Source organism: Anolis carolinensis, unplaced genomic scaffold (assembly GCF_035594765.1).
Source record: "Anolis carolinensis isolate JA03-04 unplaced genomic scaffold, rAnoCar3.1.pri scaffold_11, whole genome shotgun sequence".
Classification (NCBI taxonomy): domain Eukaryota; kingdom Metazoa; phylum Chordata; class Lepidosauria; order Squamata; family Dactyloidae; genus Anolis; species Anolis carolinensis.
This window is the reverse complement of record NW_026943822.1, coordinates 3,811,350-3,832,017: the sequence shown is the minus strand read 5'-3', so window position 1 is coordinate 3,832,017 and position 20,668 is coordinate 3,811,350. Positions and strand designations below refer to the sequence as shown.

Here is a 20,668-nt window from a genome sequence, read left to right as displayed (position 1 = left end):
TCTTAAAGTTGTCCTTCAAGGGCCAGCATCTAGACAGCAATCTGTCTATACAAAGGGTTCAATAGAGTAGACCTACTTATTATTATACCAGTGCAATTCTAGGACTCCATTCTAGGACAGCCAAGCAAAGCAATAATGTGACCCACACGTTCTTGTGAAATGCCGATTATGCTTGAAATTTCTCTCTGAGGGATACGACGATCGTCCTGAGTCAATCTGTCAACCTTTTGCTTGTGAAACTCGGTGGTTGCTGCCACAGGACGACCAACTCTTTGTTTGTCATGCAAGTCAGATGTTCCCACCTCAACATCTATAAACTTACTCGCCCAACGACACATAGTACTCACATCAACTCAATCACCATAAACAGCTTGCATTCTCTGGTGAATCTCCTTTGGAGTGACACCTTCTGATGTCAAGAATTCAGTGACTGCACGTTGCTTAAGTCGCATTGACCGACCGTCTGCGCAGGGTTCCATACTTCCCACTTTAACAACACAACCGTTCAATGCTAAGGCTTCTCCGTCTGCGCAGAGTTTCATACTTTGCACTTTAACAACACAAACATTAAATGCTAAGGCTTCCCCGTCTGCGCAGGGTTCCATACTTTGCACTTTAACAACACAACCGTTCAATGCTAAGGCTTCCGTGTCTGCTCAGGGTTCCATACTTCGCTCTTTAACAACACAACCATTAAATGCTAAGGCTTCCGTGTCTGCTCAGGGTTCCATACTTCGCCCTTTAACAACACAACCGTTCAATGCTAAGGCTTCCCTGTCTGCGCAGGGTTCCATACTTCGCCCTTTAACAACACAACCGTTCAATGCTAAGGATCCCCGTCTGCGCAGGGTTCCATACGTCGCCCTTTAACAACACAACCGTTCAATGCTAAGGCTTCCCCGTCTGTGCAGGGTTCCATACTTCGCCCTTTAACAACACAACCGTTCAATTCTAAGGCTTCCCCATCTGCGCAGGGTTCCATACTTCGCACTTTAACAACACAACCGTTCAATGCTAAGGCTTCCCCGTCTGTGCAGGGTTCCATACTTCGCCCTTTAACAACACAACCATTCAATGCTAAGGCTTCCCTGTCTGTGCAGGGTTCCATACTTCGCACTTTAACAACACAACCGTTCAATGCTAAGGCTTCCCCGTCTGTGCAGGGTTCCATACTTCGCCCTTTAACAACACAACCATTCAATGCTAAGGCTTCCCTGTCTGTGCAGGGTTCCATACTTCGCACTTTAACAACACAACCGTTCAATGCTAAGGCTTCCCCATCTGCACAGGGTTCCATACTTCGCACTTTAACAACACAACCGTTCAATGCTAAGGCTTCCCCGTCTGTGCAGGGTTCCATACTTCGCCCTTTAACAACACAACCATTCAATGCTAAGGCTTCCCTGTCTGTGCAGGGTTCCATACTTCGCACTTTAACAACACAACCGTTCAATGCTAAGGCTTCCTGCTAAATGGAACTGTAGAGGAGAGTCTACTGAACAAGCCAGGACCTGCAGCAGACCAGGACTGCCATCTGCTGAGGAGTTACGAAGGTGGAGGCATTACTTTTCATTCAATCCTCGTATATTATTATCTGCCATTGGCTTAGCTTGGGCGTCAAGTTCCTTATCCATTTGAAAAGCAATATAATAATGGGAAAAGGAACCCTTGCAGAATAACTTGCAGTTGCCACTGGAGGAGGGAAGTATTCACAAATAAGGTCACGTATCTCGAACAGCAAATATGCAGCTGTTTATATTCTAGAGGTTCTGAAAAGTGGAGGCATATTTGTGGGGGACTGTACAATAAATCAAGGAGAACAAGGAGAGAAGATCTACACTTGAGTTCAATGCTGCACAAACGTAATCACATCACTGCCATCATGTCTGCATTACGAGAACATTTGCTGCTTATGGCCTTCAGATTACATTAGGAAAAGCAAGCAGCAAAGCTGTTTCATTTCGGGATCTCGTTCGCCTCCTGGAGCGTGATCAGCAAAGTCTTACTGGGATAAGAGTGCTCAAAAGTTGGGCATCGCAGACGGCAGCACGGCGACAGCAGGTTGGACGCCGGCAGAAACCCTTTCTAAATGCCACATGCGGGTGTTGCATCTCTCTGTCCAAGCGAGATGGCTCTGGCACTTACAGAGCAAAGCACTTCAAAGCAACGTAGGAGGGGGGAAATCTCTCTTAAATCAAGAAAGATGCTGAGATAAGTAGGCAGGAGCCGCATATAAAGGGAAGGGGGAAAGATTTATGGGGCCATGCGCATGTGAGATGCAAAATCGCTCTGCTTGTTAAAAAGTCAGATCTGAGCAGGGATACTCAGAATAATCATCTTGTTCAAAATTGTCCTGGCTGGCTTCTTTATGAGCTTTCAAAGGGAAGGAGAAAATATTAATTTACACTAACATCATAAAGGCAGTGAGTTGGAGAGGCGGCGGTGTAATTGAGAAGGCTTTGGTGCACTGCCAGGAGAGGGAGAAAGGCTTTTTTCATAAGTTTTCTGCCAAATTTTTCAAAGAATGCCAAAAAGAAAAGCCACCTCTTTTTGTGAGTTTCTCTCCCACCTCCCATATCCCTTATTCCCTTGAATTCCAGGAGCCACAGGGCAGACTGAACGTCACTGCAGCATTTCTGTGGCGGGAAGAAGGCAGAAAAAAGAAATGGGGCATTTGGGAGAACAGAGACATTACGTACCGTATATACTCGAGTATAAGCCGACCCGAATATAAGCTGAGGCACCTAATTTTACTACCAAAAAACTGGGAAAACATTGACTCAAGTATAAACCGAGAGTGGTAAATTTCAGAAATAAAAACAGATACCAATAAAATTACATTAATTGAGGCATCAGTAGGTTAAATGTTTTTGAATATTTACATCAAGCTCAAATTTAAGATAAGACTGTGCAACTCTGATCAAATCATTATTCTCATCTTCTTCAGTGTAAATGTGCTTATGTATCCTTTTAATAATAATAGAGTAAAATAATACATGTAATAATAATAATAATAATAATAATAATAATAATAATAAATAATGATACAGGAAAATAATACAAGTACAGTAGAGTCTCGCTCATCCAACGTAAATGAGCCGGTAGAACATTGGATAAGTGAATATGTTGGATAATAAGGAGAGAATAAGGAAAAGCCCATTAAACATCAAATTAGGTTATGATTTTACAAATTAAGCAACAAAACACCATGTTATACAATAAATTTAACAGAAAAAGTAGTTCAATACTCAGTAATGCTATGTAGTAATTACTGTATTTACGAATTTAGCACCAAAATATCATGATATATTGAAAACATAGACTACAAAAATGCGTTGGATAATCCAGAACGTTGGATAAGCGAGTGTTGGATAAGTGAGACTACTGTAATAATAAACAGAGTAAAATAATAAATGCAATAATAATAATAATAATAACATCAGAGTGAAATAATAAATGTATTATTAATAATAATAATAATAATAATAACAACAACAGTCGAGTAAAATAAATGTAATAGTAGCAACAAAAATAGAGAAAAATAATAAATGTAATAATACCAATAATAATAGAGAAAAATAATAAATGTACCATATATTCTCGAGTATAAGCTGACCCAAATATAAGCCAACCAGGACCCTCACCCGAGTATAAGCCGAGCGGGGCTTTTTCAGTCTTTAAAAAAGGGCTGAAAAACTAGGCTTATACTCGAGTATATACAGTATACAGTAGAGTCTCACTTATCCAACATAAATGGGCCGGCAGAATGTTGGATAAGCAAATATGTTGGATAATGAGAGATTAAGGAAAAGCCTATTAAACATCAGATTAGGTTATGATTTTACAAATTAAGCACCAAAACTTCATGTTATACAACATATTTGACAGAAAAAGTAGTTCATTACACGGTAATGCTATGTAGTAATTACTGTATTTATGAATTTAGCACCAAAATATCACAATGCATTGAAAACATTGACTACAAAAATGCGTTGGATAATCCAGAACGTTGGATAAGCGAGTGTTGGATAAGTGAGACTCTACTGTATTTATTTAGTAATGTCACTATTATTCAAGGCTCCCACCCTTGAAAGCGTCTTTGGCACTGATGTCATTGTTGTAAATGATCAGTTTTTCTTGACTCAAGAAATGTGTTTTAAGATAATTTGCCAAATGACAAATTATTTTCTCCCCGCATTAATCGTTCAAGAGAAATTGTTGTCTTCATTAAGCACAAACGCAATGCCGCTCACACTGAAATGCTGTAATATTTATGTTAATTGGCTAACGGAGTGATTCATTGGTTAAAAGGGAGGCAGCTAATTTACCCAGCAAACGCATTAATCAGTGAAATGCTTTACTAAATACAAACTTGGAGAATTACCGTATTGACAAGTGCAATAATAACAGGAAAAGTAGGTTGACAGGGATATACTGTGTTCAGGGGCACAAAATGGATAATGACAGTGGCCAAGATCCAGCATGCCAATGGATCTGCCCACCTCTTCTTTTTATAGCCAATAGCCTCCCCAAAGAGTTTCCTAAGCTTCAGCAGCAGAATCAACAGCACTGGATAGTATACCATTGGTTCCTGTCCAGTTATATGACTAATGTCAAACTTGTTGGAATTCAAACCCACACTGCTCAAGTCTGCAATCCTCAATAAGGAGTAGTTAGTTAGCTTAGAATAGGCTGAGGATGCCCCTGTCTCCTGAATGACAGTTGGGATGTGTTTATTTCTACTTTGGATGTGCATGCCTTTTGTCTTTGTCCTTCTACTTTTATGAAATCCAACATATCCATCTTGTTTGCTGTGTCATAAAATAATAATAATAATAATAATAATAATAATAATAATAATAATAATAATAATAATCTAGAGCTGACAGCTGGCACAACAAAACATTGCATGGAAAGTTCCTTGACAAAATTGAAGGAAAAGCTGATAAGGAGAAGACCTGGCTCTGGCTCACGAATGGGACCCTGAAGAAGGAGACAGAAGGCCTGATCCTTGCAGCCCAGGAGCAAGACATCAGGACAAAGGCAATCAAGGCCAAGATCGAAAAATCAGCTGATGATCCAAAATGCAGACTGTGCAAGGAAACCGGCAAAACCATTGATCATATCCTCAGCTGCTGTAAGAAAATTGCACAGACAGACTACAAACAGAGGCACAACTATGTGGCTGAAATGATTCATTGGAACTTATGCCTCAAGTACCACCTCCCAGCAGCAAAGAACTGGTGGGATCACAAACCTGCAAAAGTCTTGGAAAATGAGCAAAGATACTGTGGGACTTCCGAATCCAGACTGACAAAGTTCTGGAACACAACACACCAGACATCACAGTTGTGGAAAAGAAAAAGGTTTGGATCATTGATGTCGCCATCCCAGGTGACAGTCGCATTGACGAAAAACAACAGGAAAAACTCAGCCGCTCTCAGGATCTCAAGACTGAACTTCAAAGACTCTGGCAGAAACGAGTGCAGGTGGTCCCGGTGGTGATGGGCACACTGGGTGCCATTCCAAAAGATCTCAGCCGACATTTGGAAACAATAGACATTGACAAAATCATGATCTGCCAACTGCAAAAGGCCACCCTACTGGGATCTGCACGCATCATCCGGAAATACATCACACAGTCCTAGACACTTGGGAAGTGTTTGACTTGTGATTTTGTGATACGAAATCCAGCATATCTATCTTGTTTGCGGTGTCATAATAATAATAGAATAATAATAATAATAATAATAATAATAATAATAATAATAATAATAATAATAATAATAATATACATCACACAGTCCTAGACACTTGGGAAGTGTTTGACTTGTGATTTTGTGATATGAAATCCAGCATGTCTATCTTGTTTGCTGTGACATACAATAAAATAATAATAATAATAATAATAATAATAATAATAATAATAATAATAATAATTTTATTTTTGTATGTCACCTCCATCTCCCCAACGGGGACTCGGAGCGGCTCACATATCATACAGTCATATAATACCATAAAATCAATAGTTAAGACATCAAAGAATGCATTAACAAGTCATGATTTAAAATAGACATAATTAAAATATTAAACAATCATCCAAGGCGTTAAAAGGTCCAATATAGGACAACAATCTGGGCGACAGTCAAACTGATGAAGGGAGTGTCTATTACAGAATAGAACATACAGTAGAGTTCCGGTTAACCGACTTCCGGTTAACCGACACTCCGTATTATCCGACGTCCCAGGCCCCTTGGGAGGCGCTCATGCACGTTGCTAGGTAGCTTGCTATCTACCTAGCAACATGCACAGGCACCTCCCAAGAGGCAGGGCGGCGAGCAGAGACGCACCCGTGCGCGTTGCTAGGTAGATAGTAAGCTACCTAGCAACGCGCACGGGCACTTCGCTAAGCCGAGTGCTCGCTGCTCTGCCCCTTGGGAGGCGCCTGTGCCCGTTGCTAGGTAGATAGCAAGCTACCTAGCAACACGCATGGGCGCTTCCCAAGGGGCGGAGCGGTGAGCACTCGGCTTAAGAAGCACCTGAGCGTTGTTAGGTAACTTGTTATCTACTTAGCAACGCGCACGGGCGCCTCCCAAGAGGCAAGGCAGAAGCGCTCCTGCGCGTTGCTAGGTAGCTTGCTATCTACCTAGCAACATGCACGAGGCACTTCCTTCAACTGGCTTGCTGGATAATAGGGCCTCCCTATTATCCGTCAGATCCAGTTATTCGATATTTGGCCCGCCCGTTTATGTCGAATAACCGGAACTCTACTGTACATCAAATAGAGGCAAGCAGGGAAGATAAATCTGAATGAAAATCAAACTATAAAGTGACAGGACCTTTTGAGCAGAAGTAGTCTGACCAAAGATTTTAAAAACTTAGCAAGTTCAGCAGCAATAGCATTTGAAAAGTTCAGAAGTATGTTCAGCTCATCCTAATTTTTTTTTTTACTATTTATTCCTTCAATGAGGCAAGATGGATGTATTAATTTGTGAGTAATGTCTGCTTTGAAGCAATCTATTTCTTAATTAGCTCTGTCCAACTTAAGCAAAGAAGCTTTATCCTCAAGGGAGACATTCTATAATCCGAATGCCACGGCAAACATTCCTCTTTGCCGCCTCACTCAACAGCTCTCCCAAAGTGGAGAAACATGGGGACAGGGCATCCAATGTTCTGGTAGAACTGGATAAGGCCCAAGCAACATGTTCTTAAGATAGCCACCTAAACAGAGTGATAAAAGAAGAAACATTTACAAGTGGAGAAATCATCGTGCATACTCTGGAACTGTCCTGATTTAGCAAAAAGGAATCTCTGGGGCTGCATTGGAAATTCCAACTGAATGGTTTTTCCCCTTCCAAGCAACCCATTGCACTTTGCAAATACTCTAGCTCAGGGGTCCTCAAACTTTTTAAGTGAAGAGCCAGTTCACGGTCCCTCAGACTGTCGGGGGGCCGGACTATGAAATGGTCCAAAATAAGGATTGTTGTTGTTGTGTGCCCTCAAGTCATTTCAGACAGGTCAACCCTAAGTCTAAAGTTTAGGACAGGGGCCAGGTCAATGACCTTGGAGGGCTGCATCCGGCTCATGGGCCATAGTTTGAGGATCCCTGACCTAGACGATCTCAAAAGACCATAGGTAAACAAAGAGACCTCCAAAGACCATCTAGATCGTCTCATAAGGCCATCGGTAAGGAAAGGGACCCTCAAAGGCCATCTAGATGCTCTCATAAGGCCATCAGAAGACCATAGGTAAGGAAAGGGACCCTCAAAGGTCATCTAGATGATCTCATAAGGCCATCAGAAGACCATTGGTAAGGAAAGGGACCCTCAAAGGCCATCTAGATGATCTCATAAGGCCATCAGAAGACCATAGGTAAGGAAAGGGACCCTCAAAGGTCATCTAGATGGTCTTATAGGTAAGAAAAGTAACCTCCAAAAGCCATCTAGAAGGCCATAGCTAAGCAAAGAGACCTTCAATGACCATCTGGACGATCTCATAAGACCATAGATAAGCACAGAGACCTCAGAAGACCAGGTAGACTTAGGTCAACTCTAAGTCTAAAGTTTAGGACAGGGGCCAGGTCAATGACCTTGGAGGGCTGCATTCGGCCCACGGGCCTTAGTTTGGGGACCCCTGCTCTAGCTCCTCCATGCCTTGCAAGTCTGCTTTTGCCATTATGAACAGTGAACTGCATGTCTCCAAAAGCTGGTCAGAATGCCAACCAATAGCCAATCAGTTCATTAACCTTATATTTAATATATTATAACTGTATTTTTACTGTCAAGGAAGGGAATGCTCACTGGTGTAGTTTTTTTACCTTACGTGCCTCGCAACTTCCCAATGCCTCCCTCATATGCATGGATGATGCCATTTTGACTGCATAAATAATAGCCATTGAGAATGCCAAAAAATTCTTTAAAAATCCTTCCCTATGAAACCGGAATATTACCTATTGGGCATGTTTGATTTGGGATTATTTGCAGATCGAAATTTGGACAAAATATTTACTTTTTTGACAACAGCAGCGAGAATAGTCTTTGCCAAAAGATGGAAACTGGACACTACTCCTGAAATGAAAGATTGGATTATTAAGATTATGGATCTAAAAGATATGGATAAGCTAACATTCCTATTGAAAGAAAATTGTGGCAGTGGATTGAAAAAAACAGACTGGTCATTATTAGAAAACTATCTCAAGAACTATTGAAGATGTAAGGGGGAAAGAACTTATACTTGTTATTATAATGACTTTAATAAAATGTTACTTTACAGGAGGAGTAAGAGCGGAAGTCATCGAACACCCCCTTTCCCCCCCCCCCTTTTTTTTTCTACTTCTCTATTATGGTATTTCATACTTTCCTATACAGTTATTGTTCCACCACTTTTATGTAACATAACGGTTTTTTGTTGTTTTTTCTTCATTTATGTTTTCTTGCTTCTTTTTTTCTTCTTTCCTACTTTCCTATATTTTATATTGTTCCCCCACTTTTTATGTATTGTATAATATCTTTCTTGTTTAATAAACATTAGATATATAAAAAAAAATAATAGCCATTGAAATCCACAAGCATGTGGACAAATTCAACAGAAAGGAAGAAACCATGAAAATGAACAAAATCTGGCTGCCAGTATTAAAAAAACTCAAAAATCAGAACAGTAGATGGGAAGCAACATTCTGAGAGCAGAGGAGCCCCAGGGATGGCTAATGACTCTGAACAAAGGATGCCCCCCAGGCAAGAGACAAACCTTTCCAATGCTAATTAGGGTGATTAACTGCAACATTAATGCTGACTTCCAACTGACAAAGGACTCTTGTCACACCCACAGATATATATTTACCTTCCTTGCCTAGTCTCTCCATACCTCACAACCTCTGAGGATGCCTGCCATAGATGTGGGCAAAACGTCAGGAGAGAATACTTCTGAAACATGGCCACACAGCCAAGCATGTGGACAACTTCAACAGAAAGGAAGAAACCATGAAAATGAACAAAATATGGCTGCCAGTATTAAAAAGCTCAAAAATCAGAACAGTAGATGGGAAGCAACACTCTGAGAGTAGAGGAGCCCCAGGGATGGCTAATGACTCTGAACAAAGGATGCCCCCCAGGCAAGAGACAAACCTTTCCAATGCTAATTAGGGTGATTAACTGCAACATTAACGCTGACTTCCAACTGACAAAGGACTCTTGTCACACCCACAGATATATATTTACCTTCCTTGCCTAGTCTCTCCATACCTCACAACCTCTGAGGATGCCTGCCATAGATGTGGGCAAAACGTCAGGAGAGAATACTTCTGGAACATGGCCACACAGTCCGAAAGACATACAACAACCCAATAGGCAGATGGAGATGATTTTTTTTTTTGCTATTGGCATTAGAGTTGTGAGCGGAATTTATTTCTCCCGTTTCCATCATTTTTTTCATTTCTTTCAATACTTCAGGAGCATGTAACGGGAACCCCCCTCCTGGTACGAAAATCAGCTTGCCACAAAAGCAAGCAGGAGCCAATCCTGCTTTTCGGCATCACAGTTTAATTTTTTTAAATTAATCCCCCAGCAAATAAAAAATAAACCCTCATTCCCTGAAAACTACTCTCCACTTCCAGGAGGTCATAATTCTTCCTTACCTGGAAGTGGGATGCCTCCTTTAAAAGCCTTGGAATGGAAAGAGTGCTTGGCTGGCTGGCATGGTGTAGCCCAGCAGAGAAAGTGTACATGTCTCCCAGTGCTGGCAGCTGAGTGCCTCCTCTAGAGTAAGCAATTCTTACTCTAAAGGAGGCGTTCGGCTACAGGCACTGGCAGGCATGCATGCTGTAATGAAGTACGAATTTTTGGTTTACAGATGTTATGTTTAATTGTGTGTTTGTGTTTTAAAAGGGCGAGTACTGCAGATATTGCATCTCAGCATTCAGAGGCTGGTTGCCATGGAGAAGTAGGCGGAGCCAACTGCCGTTTAGTTGAAGAAATGCAGAGTTTAAAAAAAGGAGGTCAGTCTGTGCTCTGATGAGGCACAGGAAAGATTGATCCTAGGTTGACGGGATCAAGGAGACTCAATTGCTCATTTTGAGTCAGTTTAAAATAAGTGTGGTGACTTATTTAATGTAGTCTGTGTCCTGGTAAGGTACAGAGAATCTGTGATTGTATATCACAGGGGTGACTGCAGTTTAAAAGTAGCAGAGAAAGAAGTTCTAACTACTTTAAGTAAAAGAAGTGACACTTAAGAGAGTTTGACTCATCTCATTCTAGTATTGTAACTGTTAATAAAAATACCTCCATGTGAGAAACAACATTGTAACTACTAAGCTCTGTGCCTGAATAAACTTGTTATTGTTCTTCCGACATCTAAGCCTCTGTTGCATATATTATAAACCAGTGACATTGCTCATGGTTGGTATAGCTTGAAAATAGGTTGCATTCTCAAAAAAATAATAAAGATGTGTTTGCATCCCACACATTAAGAATGACTATTGACCCCTTAACAGAACTTATTTCTGAACACCACAGCTCACTCTCATAATTTCATAAGCAATACAATGGATCTTTCCTAAATGCCCTCCGTCATCTGTCAAATGCCCACATAACTCACTTGCCGTTGATGACTCCATCCGGATTCAGCATGGGGACGATCTTGAAGATGTAGCAGTGCCTCAGCAGATCTGCAGTGGGATCACGACTGAGGAGAAACTCCAGCGTCCCCTTCATTACCCAACTGGCATTGCTCTCACCAGGGTGAACTCGTGCCACAAGCATCACATAAGGACGGTCACCTAACAAGAGAGACAATGTGTTTAGATATTTTCTCCTGTTCTTCTTCCTCCCACGGCTTCTTCCCCCAGCGTGTTTCAAACAAGCTATTTATTCCAAAATGGTACTAAGTGTACAGTAGGTTTTCCCTACTATCATCATCATTTGTTCTGTTGTCAACAGCTGGACACTCAGAGCTGGTAGACACATAACACTGTCAGATATAACAAAGCCTCAAGTGCTTGTAGTGATCCCTGTTTTTGATACCCGGTACAGATGGATGTCACCGGATCAGAAAGGTCTTTCAATACACTTTAGCTTTGCCTCACATTCCCAGCTATTTTCCTTGTTCTCTCTGACAATGATTATTCTTGTCTGTCACTGATGAGACATATATCCATCATCCAGGGCCGGCCCAAGGTAATTTTCAAGTACAGTAGAGTCTTGCTTATCCAACATAAACGGTCCGGCAGAACGTTGGATAAGCGAATATGTTGGATAATAAGGAGAGATTAAGGAAAAGCCTATTAAACATCAAATTAGGTTATGATTTTACAAATTAAGCACCAAAACATCATGTTATACAACAAATTTTACAGAAAAAGTAGTTCAATACACAGTAATGCTATGTAGTAATTACTGTATTTACATATTTAGCACCAAAATATCACGATGTATTGAAAACATTGACTACAAAAATGTGTTGGATAATCCAGAACGTTGGATAAGTGAGTGTTGGATAAGTGAGACTCTACTGTAGTTCAATACACAGTAATGCTGTGTAGTAATTACTGTATTTACAAATTTAGCACCAAAATATCACGATGTATTGAAAACATTGACTACAAAAATGCATTGGATAATCCAGAACGTTGGATAAGTAAGTGTTGGATAAGTGAAACTCTACTGTATAGGCAAACATGATTTTGCCCCCCCCCCCCCAAACCAATCACTGAAAAATAAAACCGTTAGATAAGTGAAAATGATGGATAATAAGGAGGGATTAAGGAAAAGCCCATATAAAGAACAACACTATGAAAACTGGGGGAATCCAGACAGGAAACAATCAGGGCCAGCTAACACCTCCCAACCAAGGATGCCCCCAGGGAGGAAGCAGCCAGGCTTTGAATGGCATGGCCATTAAATGCTAATCATGCCGGCCAATTGCAACATTCACACTAGACTCAAACTAGACTCAAGCGGCAAACGTCTTCCTTCTCACCCTACAGGATGGCACCACAGGCAACTGCCTAGTTTGCCTCGCTGTTGAACCGCCCCTGATGGTTATAAGTAAGCACAAGCAAATAAAGTTCAGAGTCAATAAAATGAGTTTAAATCCACAGGAGCAGTGTACTTAAAAATCTTGAAGCAAGAGTCTAGGAAAGTCATTCAAAGAGCATAGTCCAAACCAGATATCAAACACAGTCCCACGAAAAGCATCAAGAATAGTCCAAACAAGATCCAATTCCAAGGCATGGAACAAACTGGAACCACAGGAAACAAGACTAGAATGCAGGATTAAACTCCAAAATAGTCCAAGATAATAAAAATTCAAACGGCAAAGTTACTGGAACATTCAACAGGATTCCAAGGCAAAACAAGGCTGGAACTTGAACAAAAACCATGGCTGCAAGAATATACAGGAACACGGAGCAAAGATCTTTCTCCGCAAATAAAGTTCAGAGTCAATAAAATGAGTTTAAATCCACAGGAGCAGTGTACTTAAAAATCTTGAAGCAAGAGTCTAGGAAAGCCATTCAAAGAGCATAGTCCAAACCAGATATCAAACACAGTCCTACAAAAAGCATCAAGAATAGTCCAAACAAGATCCGATTCCAAGGCATGGAACAAACTGGAACCACAGGAAACAAGACTAGAATGCAGGATTAAACTCCAATAGTCCAAGGTAATAAAAATTCAAACAGCAAAGTTACTGGAACATTCAACTGGATTCCAAGGCAAAACAAGGCTGGAACTTGAACAAAAACCATGGCTGCCAGAATATACAGGAACACGGAGCAAAGATCTTTCTCTCTTGAATTGCAATGTTGTCACCTCTGCCATAGCAGAAAGGGAAGGGGCATTTAAGGAAAATTCAAGATTTTTCTTTCATTAGAAAACTCTCTCTCGTGAGAAAACTATTCATTAGCGGGCTTCAAAAGGAGTCGATACTTTTTTGTAAACATTCTCTTTCCCTCCTTTGGTGAGTTGTAGTTACATGTGCAGTGTGCATAGGAATTTGTTCACTTTTTTTTCTCCAATTGATCATTCGGCCGCTCAACAATCTGAACTGTGGTGGAGGCTCCTTCTTTGGAAGCTTTTAAACAGAGGCTGGATGGCCTTCTGTCGGGAGTGCTTTGAATGCGATTTCCTGCTTCTTGGCAGGGGGTTGGACTGGATGGCCCATGAGGTCTCTTCCAACTCTACTATTCTATGATTCTATGATTCTATGAAGGATTGTGGACTGGTCCTCTGCTCTAAAAGTTTGAGGACCCCTGATATAAAGCATAAGCTACAATGCATCAAAACATGTGTGTGTGTTTGCGAAACTGAGAACAAAGAGGTGGGTGAATTCCAGGAAGAACAGCTACCCAAATGTGAACAAAGAGACAAAACATCGTTTCATGAACAAATATGATTGCTAATAAACCCCAAGTAGATGCTCTGGCTCATGCAGTTAGAATGGAAGGCAGCCACAGACTCCAACTGTGCCAAGTGTGATGCCATATCTAAGATATCTGTTGCGATTGGGTGGTATAAATGAGGCCCCTCTTTTGTTTTGATTGTACAGCTGATAAGCAGGATGGAGAACAGAAAGAGAATAAAAGAACCTAGGAAGAAAAAGCAATCAGCCTGTCAGTTTCCACCAAATGAAGGACAGCTGCAGAGTAGACTTCAAGCCATGGTGTTGCTGATAAAATAAGCTGATAAATATTACTGGTAAGATAAACATGTGCTAAAATGAATAGATATTCCACTGTGGTTACTGAAGAAGTATCAAAGATGTAAGCTAGAAGACGTCTCTCTTAGCACAGTCCCTTGTACTACCCTGATTCCCCGAAAATAAGACCTAGTAGAGGTTTTGCTGAATTGCTAAATATAAGGCTTCCCCCAAAAGTAAGACCTAGCAAAGCTTTTGTTTGGAAGCATGACCTCCGAACAGAACACCAGAGCATGCAGGATTGGTAAATGTACGTACCATAGAGTGTTGTACATGGAAATAATGGTAGTACAGTAGAGTCTCACTTATCTAACATAAACGGGCCGGCAGAATGTTGGATAAGCAAATATGTTGGATAATAAGGAGGCATGAAGGAAAAGCCTATTAAACATCAAATTAGGTTATGATTTTACAAATTAAGCACCAAAACATCATGTTAGACAACAATTTGGCAGAAAAAGTAGTTCAATACGCAGTAATGCTATGTAGTAATTACTGTATTTATGAATTTAGCACCAAAATATCACGATATATTGAAAACATTGACTACAAAAATGCATTGGATAATCCAGAACGTTGGATAAGCGAGTGTTGGATAAGTGAGACTCTACTGTAACAAGAAATTCTTGATAGGATTCACAGTTTGTCTGGTTATGCTGGTTTGTGATGACAACTACTGTACCGTATGTAATAAATGTTCATTTTTTTGTTCAACAATAAATGTGATTTCTTCTTCATGGAAAAATAAGGCATCTCCTGAAAATAATGTCCGGGCACCAACAAACAACACCACAGTCGTAATTCTGCTGATCCCAGCGGTTCTAAGGCTTTATTATATACATCTATATACAATTACAAAATCCATCGCTCTTAGGACTCATGCTTTTCCCAGCAATGGTAAAGCATGTACAAACAACCCAAGCAGGCGACTCCCACATTCCCCATGTCCATGACGAACAGGACCGGCCCGAGGAAATTCAAAGGGGTACGCAAATATTTTTTTGCGCCCCCTCCCCTGCGCCGCAGGAGGCGTGGCCAGGACTGGCCCCGCCTCCCGCGCCCTAACCCCACCTCCCACGCCAGGCGGCCATGCCTCCCGCGGCGCGGGCAGCGTGGGAGGCGGGGCCAGGGTGCGCGGCTTGGGAGGCGGGGCCAGACATGGCCCCGCTCCCACGGGGCGCGCCCTGGTGCAGCCAAGGTGTGGCAGGAGTTCTTCCAGGCCGCAGCCTGAAAGGACTCCCACTGCAGCGGGCGCGCGCCGTGGGAGGCGTGGCCGGTCCCGCCTCCCGTGGGGTGCGCCCTGGCCTGACTGCGCCATGGCGCGCCCCGCGGGAGGCGGGGCCAGACCTGGCCATGCCTCCGCGTCACACGGCCCCGCCTCCACCATGTGTGGCCCCGCCTCCCAGGGGCTCAATAGCGCCCCTGGGAAGGTGGCGCCCAACGCGGGGGCGTGGCCAGCGTGCCGTGTTGGGCCGGGCCTGATGACGAATGTTCCGTCCGTGCTGTTGAAACCAGAAGACTTGACCTATTGGCCCTGCAGGCAGTCAATCAAGCTGGCTTGTGATTAACCCATGTGCTGCTGGAACACAGATGCACAATCCAAACAGCAAACAATTGATCTAACATTTCCCTCTAACAACAAAATACACCAACAAATAAGACCTAGCACATCTTTGAGAGCAAAAATTAATATAAGACACTGTCTTATTTTTGGGGAAACAGGGTAGCTGTCAGCACAGAGGCCATCCAGGGGAAATAACACTTCAGCATACATGGTCCTACATTAAGACATTAGCATGCAAAGTGGGCCTTGTTGATGGTATCATTTTGAACATGATCACTCAAAATGGCATGCATGATTCAGACTTTCCTTGAGCAGACACTTCTAATTCCCTTTCAAAGTTTGCCAGTGGAAATGGAAGGAGAATGAGATATCCTTTTTCTGAGAATGATAAGCGTTGACAGGCTCGATCCATAGCTGGCAACCCATCTGACAATTATATGATTTGGTGTGACATTCAACGAGAGATCGCTTTCCTTCCACACGCACAAAAACAGCAGATGATGGCACCACGCTGATTCAGAGACTATTTTCTCATGCTCAACCTGATCACTTCTGAAAGATGGAAAGCTACATACAGCTGCTTTGTGGGATTTTTGATTCAGAAGAGGCCCCCAGGGAAGGACAGAGCGAGAAGTGCACTTCGTCTCCCTTTTAGGAAGCGGCTACAGAGGGAGCTCAGTTTCACAGATTTACCCAGAAGTCACACCATGACACTTTTTAGGATCGCACTGTCAGGCATGGATTATATAATCGGTGGATAGATCCTCACTGCAAAGCTATCCCAGTCTTTCCTAAAGTCCTGACAGCTAAAACAGTGCTGAACAGTTCCATCTATATCCATGACAGCTGTCCTGTTTGCAGTTTCCACACATCACTCGGTTCCCTCCCATTTCCAACTTCCATTTGCTCGTTTAAAAAAAATCTGGATGAAACATCACATTTAATCCTGTTTAACTAAGTATTTCGAAATTTATATATCTCATTATATACACTTATAGACATCTAAGTACACAGTTCCTCTCATGTGTCTCCATTTCTAAGTGTTTCAGTATGATCTGGAATGCACGCTTCTGTTTATTTTGTAAAATTGAGAGCCGCATTGGAATAATTGGATACTGCGAAAGGCAACACATCGCCAATTTCCCTTCTGCACATATGTCTCTGGGTTATAAAACAGGTCAATTAATTTCTGGAAATGCAATGATCAAATTCTTCAAACATTCTGAAGGCGAATCTAAACGTTACTTCTGACTGTGACTCACTGAAAGTCCGAGTAGGTTCCCATGGGGCACAAACTACTGCACCATACTGGCTATAGCTTCCATAATCTCAACATGGCATCATGGTAGTCGAAGATGTTTTAGGCCACCAAGATGTACAGTTGGGGTCAGGAGCGAACAAGACTTCGTGTTAACCAAATGCACAAGTATATTACATGTTTGTTGTTCATTACAGTGCATGAGCCATTGTTGTGTGTCTTCAAGTCAACAGGTCTGTCTTGCAGCTCTGATTAGATGTCATTGACAAGTTATTCACTAGGCTTGTGCTTTTCGGCTGAACCTTGATCCATTTCTGCTGCCGGATACCAGTAGACCCCTATATCTGTTTTTGTGCACCTCCTGAAAATGGCTGAGCAGCCTGTGTCAATTTTGGACTGCAGACAAAAAAATATGGCTAGATCCGGCCCATTGGCAGCAATGAGGGGGGGTCTCCTCGGGCTCCCCTTTCCATCATTTTAGGCAAAGGCATTGTTTGCCCTTATATCCTTCATTAAGATCGGGATCTAAAAGCATCATAATTAAGATACAATTCTTTCTGCAGTCTTTTCCCATTTGGGAAAAAGAACCGACATTGTCCGTAGACACCTCCAAGGTCATGTGGCCAGCATGACTGCATGGAACGCCGTTACCTTCCCGCCAGAGCGGTACCTATTGATCTACTCACATTTGCATGTTTTCGAACTGCTACCCTGTTTCCCCTAAAATAAGACATCCCCAGAAAATAAGACCTAGTAGAGGTTTTGCTGAATTGCTAAATATACGGCCTCCCCCGAAAGTAAGACCTAGCATCGTTTGTGTTTGGAAGCATGCCCGCCGAACAGAACACCAGAGCATGCAGGATCGGTAAATGTACGTACCATAGATTGTTGTACATGGAAATAATGACGTAACAAGAAATTCTGGATAGGATTCACAGTTTGTCTGGTTATGCTGGTTTGTGATGGCAACTACTGTACAGTATATAATAAATGTTCATTTTTTTGTTCAACAATAAATGTGAATTCTTCTTCATGGAAAAGTAAGACATCCCCTGAAAATAAGACCTAGTGCATCTTTGGGAGCAAAAATTAATATAAGACACTGCCTTATTTTCGAGGAAGCATGGTAGGTTGGCAGAAGCTGGAGCTAACAGTGGGCGCTCACTCCGCTCCCCGGATTTGAATCTGGGACCTTTCGGTCTGCAAGTTCAGCAGCTCAGCGCTTTAACACACTGCGCCACTGTAGGCTCCTATCTTGCTGTTATGGCCATCCAGTAAAGCCAAAGAAGCTGGTTTGGCTGAAGTAAAATGACTAAAACGGATCAGTGCACAAGCCTACTATTCAGTAGTCCAACTGTCATATTTTGGACCTGATGAAGTTTCCCATTTCCAAAGGAAGTCCCATTTCCTCTTTGCACATTGACTGGGGCCACATTGACTGGAAGAAGAAACAACATGCTCAAGAAATGCACAATGTAGAACAAAATGTTTTTAAAATCCATGTTTTTAAAATCCATTGTAGGAGCCCCGGTGGCGAAGTGCGTTAAAGCACTGAGCTGCAGACCGAAAGGTCCCAGGTTCAAACCCCGGGAGCGGCGGGAGCGGCAGCTGTTAGCTCCAGCTCCTGCCAACCTAGCAGTTCAAAAACATGCCAATGTAAGTAGATCAATAGGTACCGCTTTGGCGGGAAGGTAACAGCGCTCCATGCAGTCATGCCAGTGGCCACATGACCTTGGTGGTGTCTATGGACAACGCAGGCTCTTCGGCTTAGAAATGGAGATGAGCACCAACCCCCAGAGTCAGACACGACTGGACTTAACGTCAAGGGAAACCTTTACCTTAACCTTACCATCCTTAGTCATATGTTAGCAAAAGACTGAAATGTTAGAGGCAGCCATAGCATTCCAATGACAGTTCCAATTGCCATTATTCCTGAGCGCATAGGACCCCACAATCCATTGAGCATTCCTTTTCTCCTTTGTATAAAAGAGGCAATGAATACCTCATTCTGCTCAGGAAGCGGCCCCTTTAGGTAAGATTTCTGTCTTAATCTCCAGACGGAAAAATATCCCCCCACATGTGTGTTTGAATGACAAGCTGTGTGCAAGTGTGACTGGTACATAATGCTCAATGACACCGCCAGGTGCTGTGCCTAGGTCTCGGGTTTTGGCCTGGAAAGCTCGGGGCCTGGAGTAATCTGGACCTGACAACCCTAGTTAGCCCGTTGATCAGAATTGTTTGCACATGACACCCCTGGTTAAGTGAAGCCAGAGCCCTCCTTGAGACAAAGCCAGTTTCCTTGCAAATTGTGTTCGAGTTGTGCAAGGCTGCATAATGGGCAGAGGCACTTCAAGGCTACTCTCAAAGGCCAGCTCTTTAAAAGCATTAGGTGGCTGTGTCGAACAGAACCCTTATTGGATTCTGGGGAAGCTGCCAGCAAGCGCAGGTTAGCTATTTATCTCTGCAGAAACCTCATGTGGCACATAACCTTCTCCGTGAATGTAAATAATAAAAAGGGGGAAAGCACAGGAACCTTTTTCCGCTACATAAAGTCTCATCCAACATATCACATCTTGTTACACTGCATTACGCCCTGACATGCCCAGAATATAACACAGGACCGTGAGCAGATGCCAGCCATGAAAAGGTGAATAGTGTGGGCTGCCAAGAATTCGGTTCTTCTTGTTCTTCTTTTGGAGAGGTCAATTGTGGGACGGAGATATTCAACACACGTGGACAATGGCTTTCTGAGTGCCATTTCCAAATAAAAATGCATGTTTTCAAAAAAAAAAATCCCTCCAAAACATCATGGAGAGATTGATGTTACCTTTGTAATATCTCAATCGATTGATCAAGACACAATCAGCTGGTGAAATCAGGAACGGGCACTGATAGAACAGACTTGGAAGTAACCCAAGGTAAAGGTAAAGGTTCCCTTATAATAATAATAATAATAATAATAATAATAATACTTTATTTATACCCCGCCACCATCTCCCCAACGGGGACTCGGGGCGGCTCACATGGGGCCATGCCCAGAACAAAACAGTACAACAAAATATAAAAACAACATATCATAGAGCAATTAAACAATACAATAAGTAATCATATACATTACAACACAAGTCAAAGAAACAGTAAAAACAGGGGCGGGCCGCATGAATACAAAGATAAAAACTCGGGGTGAGAGAGATAAAGGAATAAAAACCACAGGGAGCAGGGACATACGAAAGTGGAACAGTCTAGAGGAAAGAGGTTGGAGGGGAGCAAGAAAAGGAATAAACAACAGTTACTCTCCAAAAGCACAATGGAAGTTGTCCGACTCTGGGGGTTGGTGCTCATCTCCATTTCTAAGCCGAAGAGCCGGCGTTGTCCGTACACACCTCCAAGGTCATGTGGCCATAGGCATGACTGCATGGAGCGCCCTTACCTTCCTGCCATAGTGGTACCTATTGATCTACTCACACTCTGGGGGTTGGTGCTCATCTCCATTTCTAAGCCGAAGAGCCGGCGTTGTCTATAGACACCTCCAAGGTCGTGTAGCCATAGGCATGACTGCATGGAGCGCCCTTACCTTCCTGCCATAGCGGTACCTATTGATCTACTCACATTGGCATGTTTTTGAACTGCTAGGTTGGCAGAAGCTGGAGCTAACA

The 20,668-nt window shown here is 42.4% G+C and overlaps 1 protein-coding gene across 2 annotated transcripts in view; it reads right to left on the bottom strand.

The window, feature by feature from the left end:
* agbl1 (AGBL carboxypeptidase 1) overlaps positions 1-20,668 on the bottom strand; it is a 581,450-nt gene that overhangs the window by 357,773 nt on the left and 203,009 nt on the right. For both annotated transcript variants that reach the window (XM_062963555.1, XM_062963554.1), the window contains exon 18: positions 11,092-11,272. In XM_062963555.1, the coding sequence (XP_062819625.1) occupies positions 11,092-11,272 (181 nt within the window). The remainder of the gene's footprint in view (positions 1-11,091; positions 11,273-20,668) is intronic.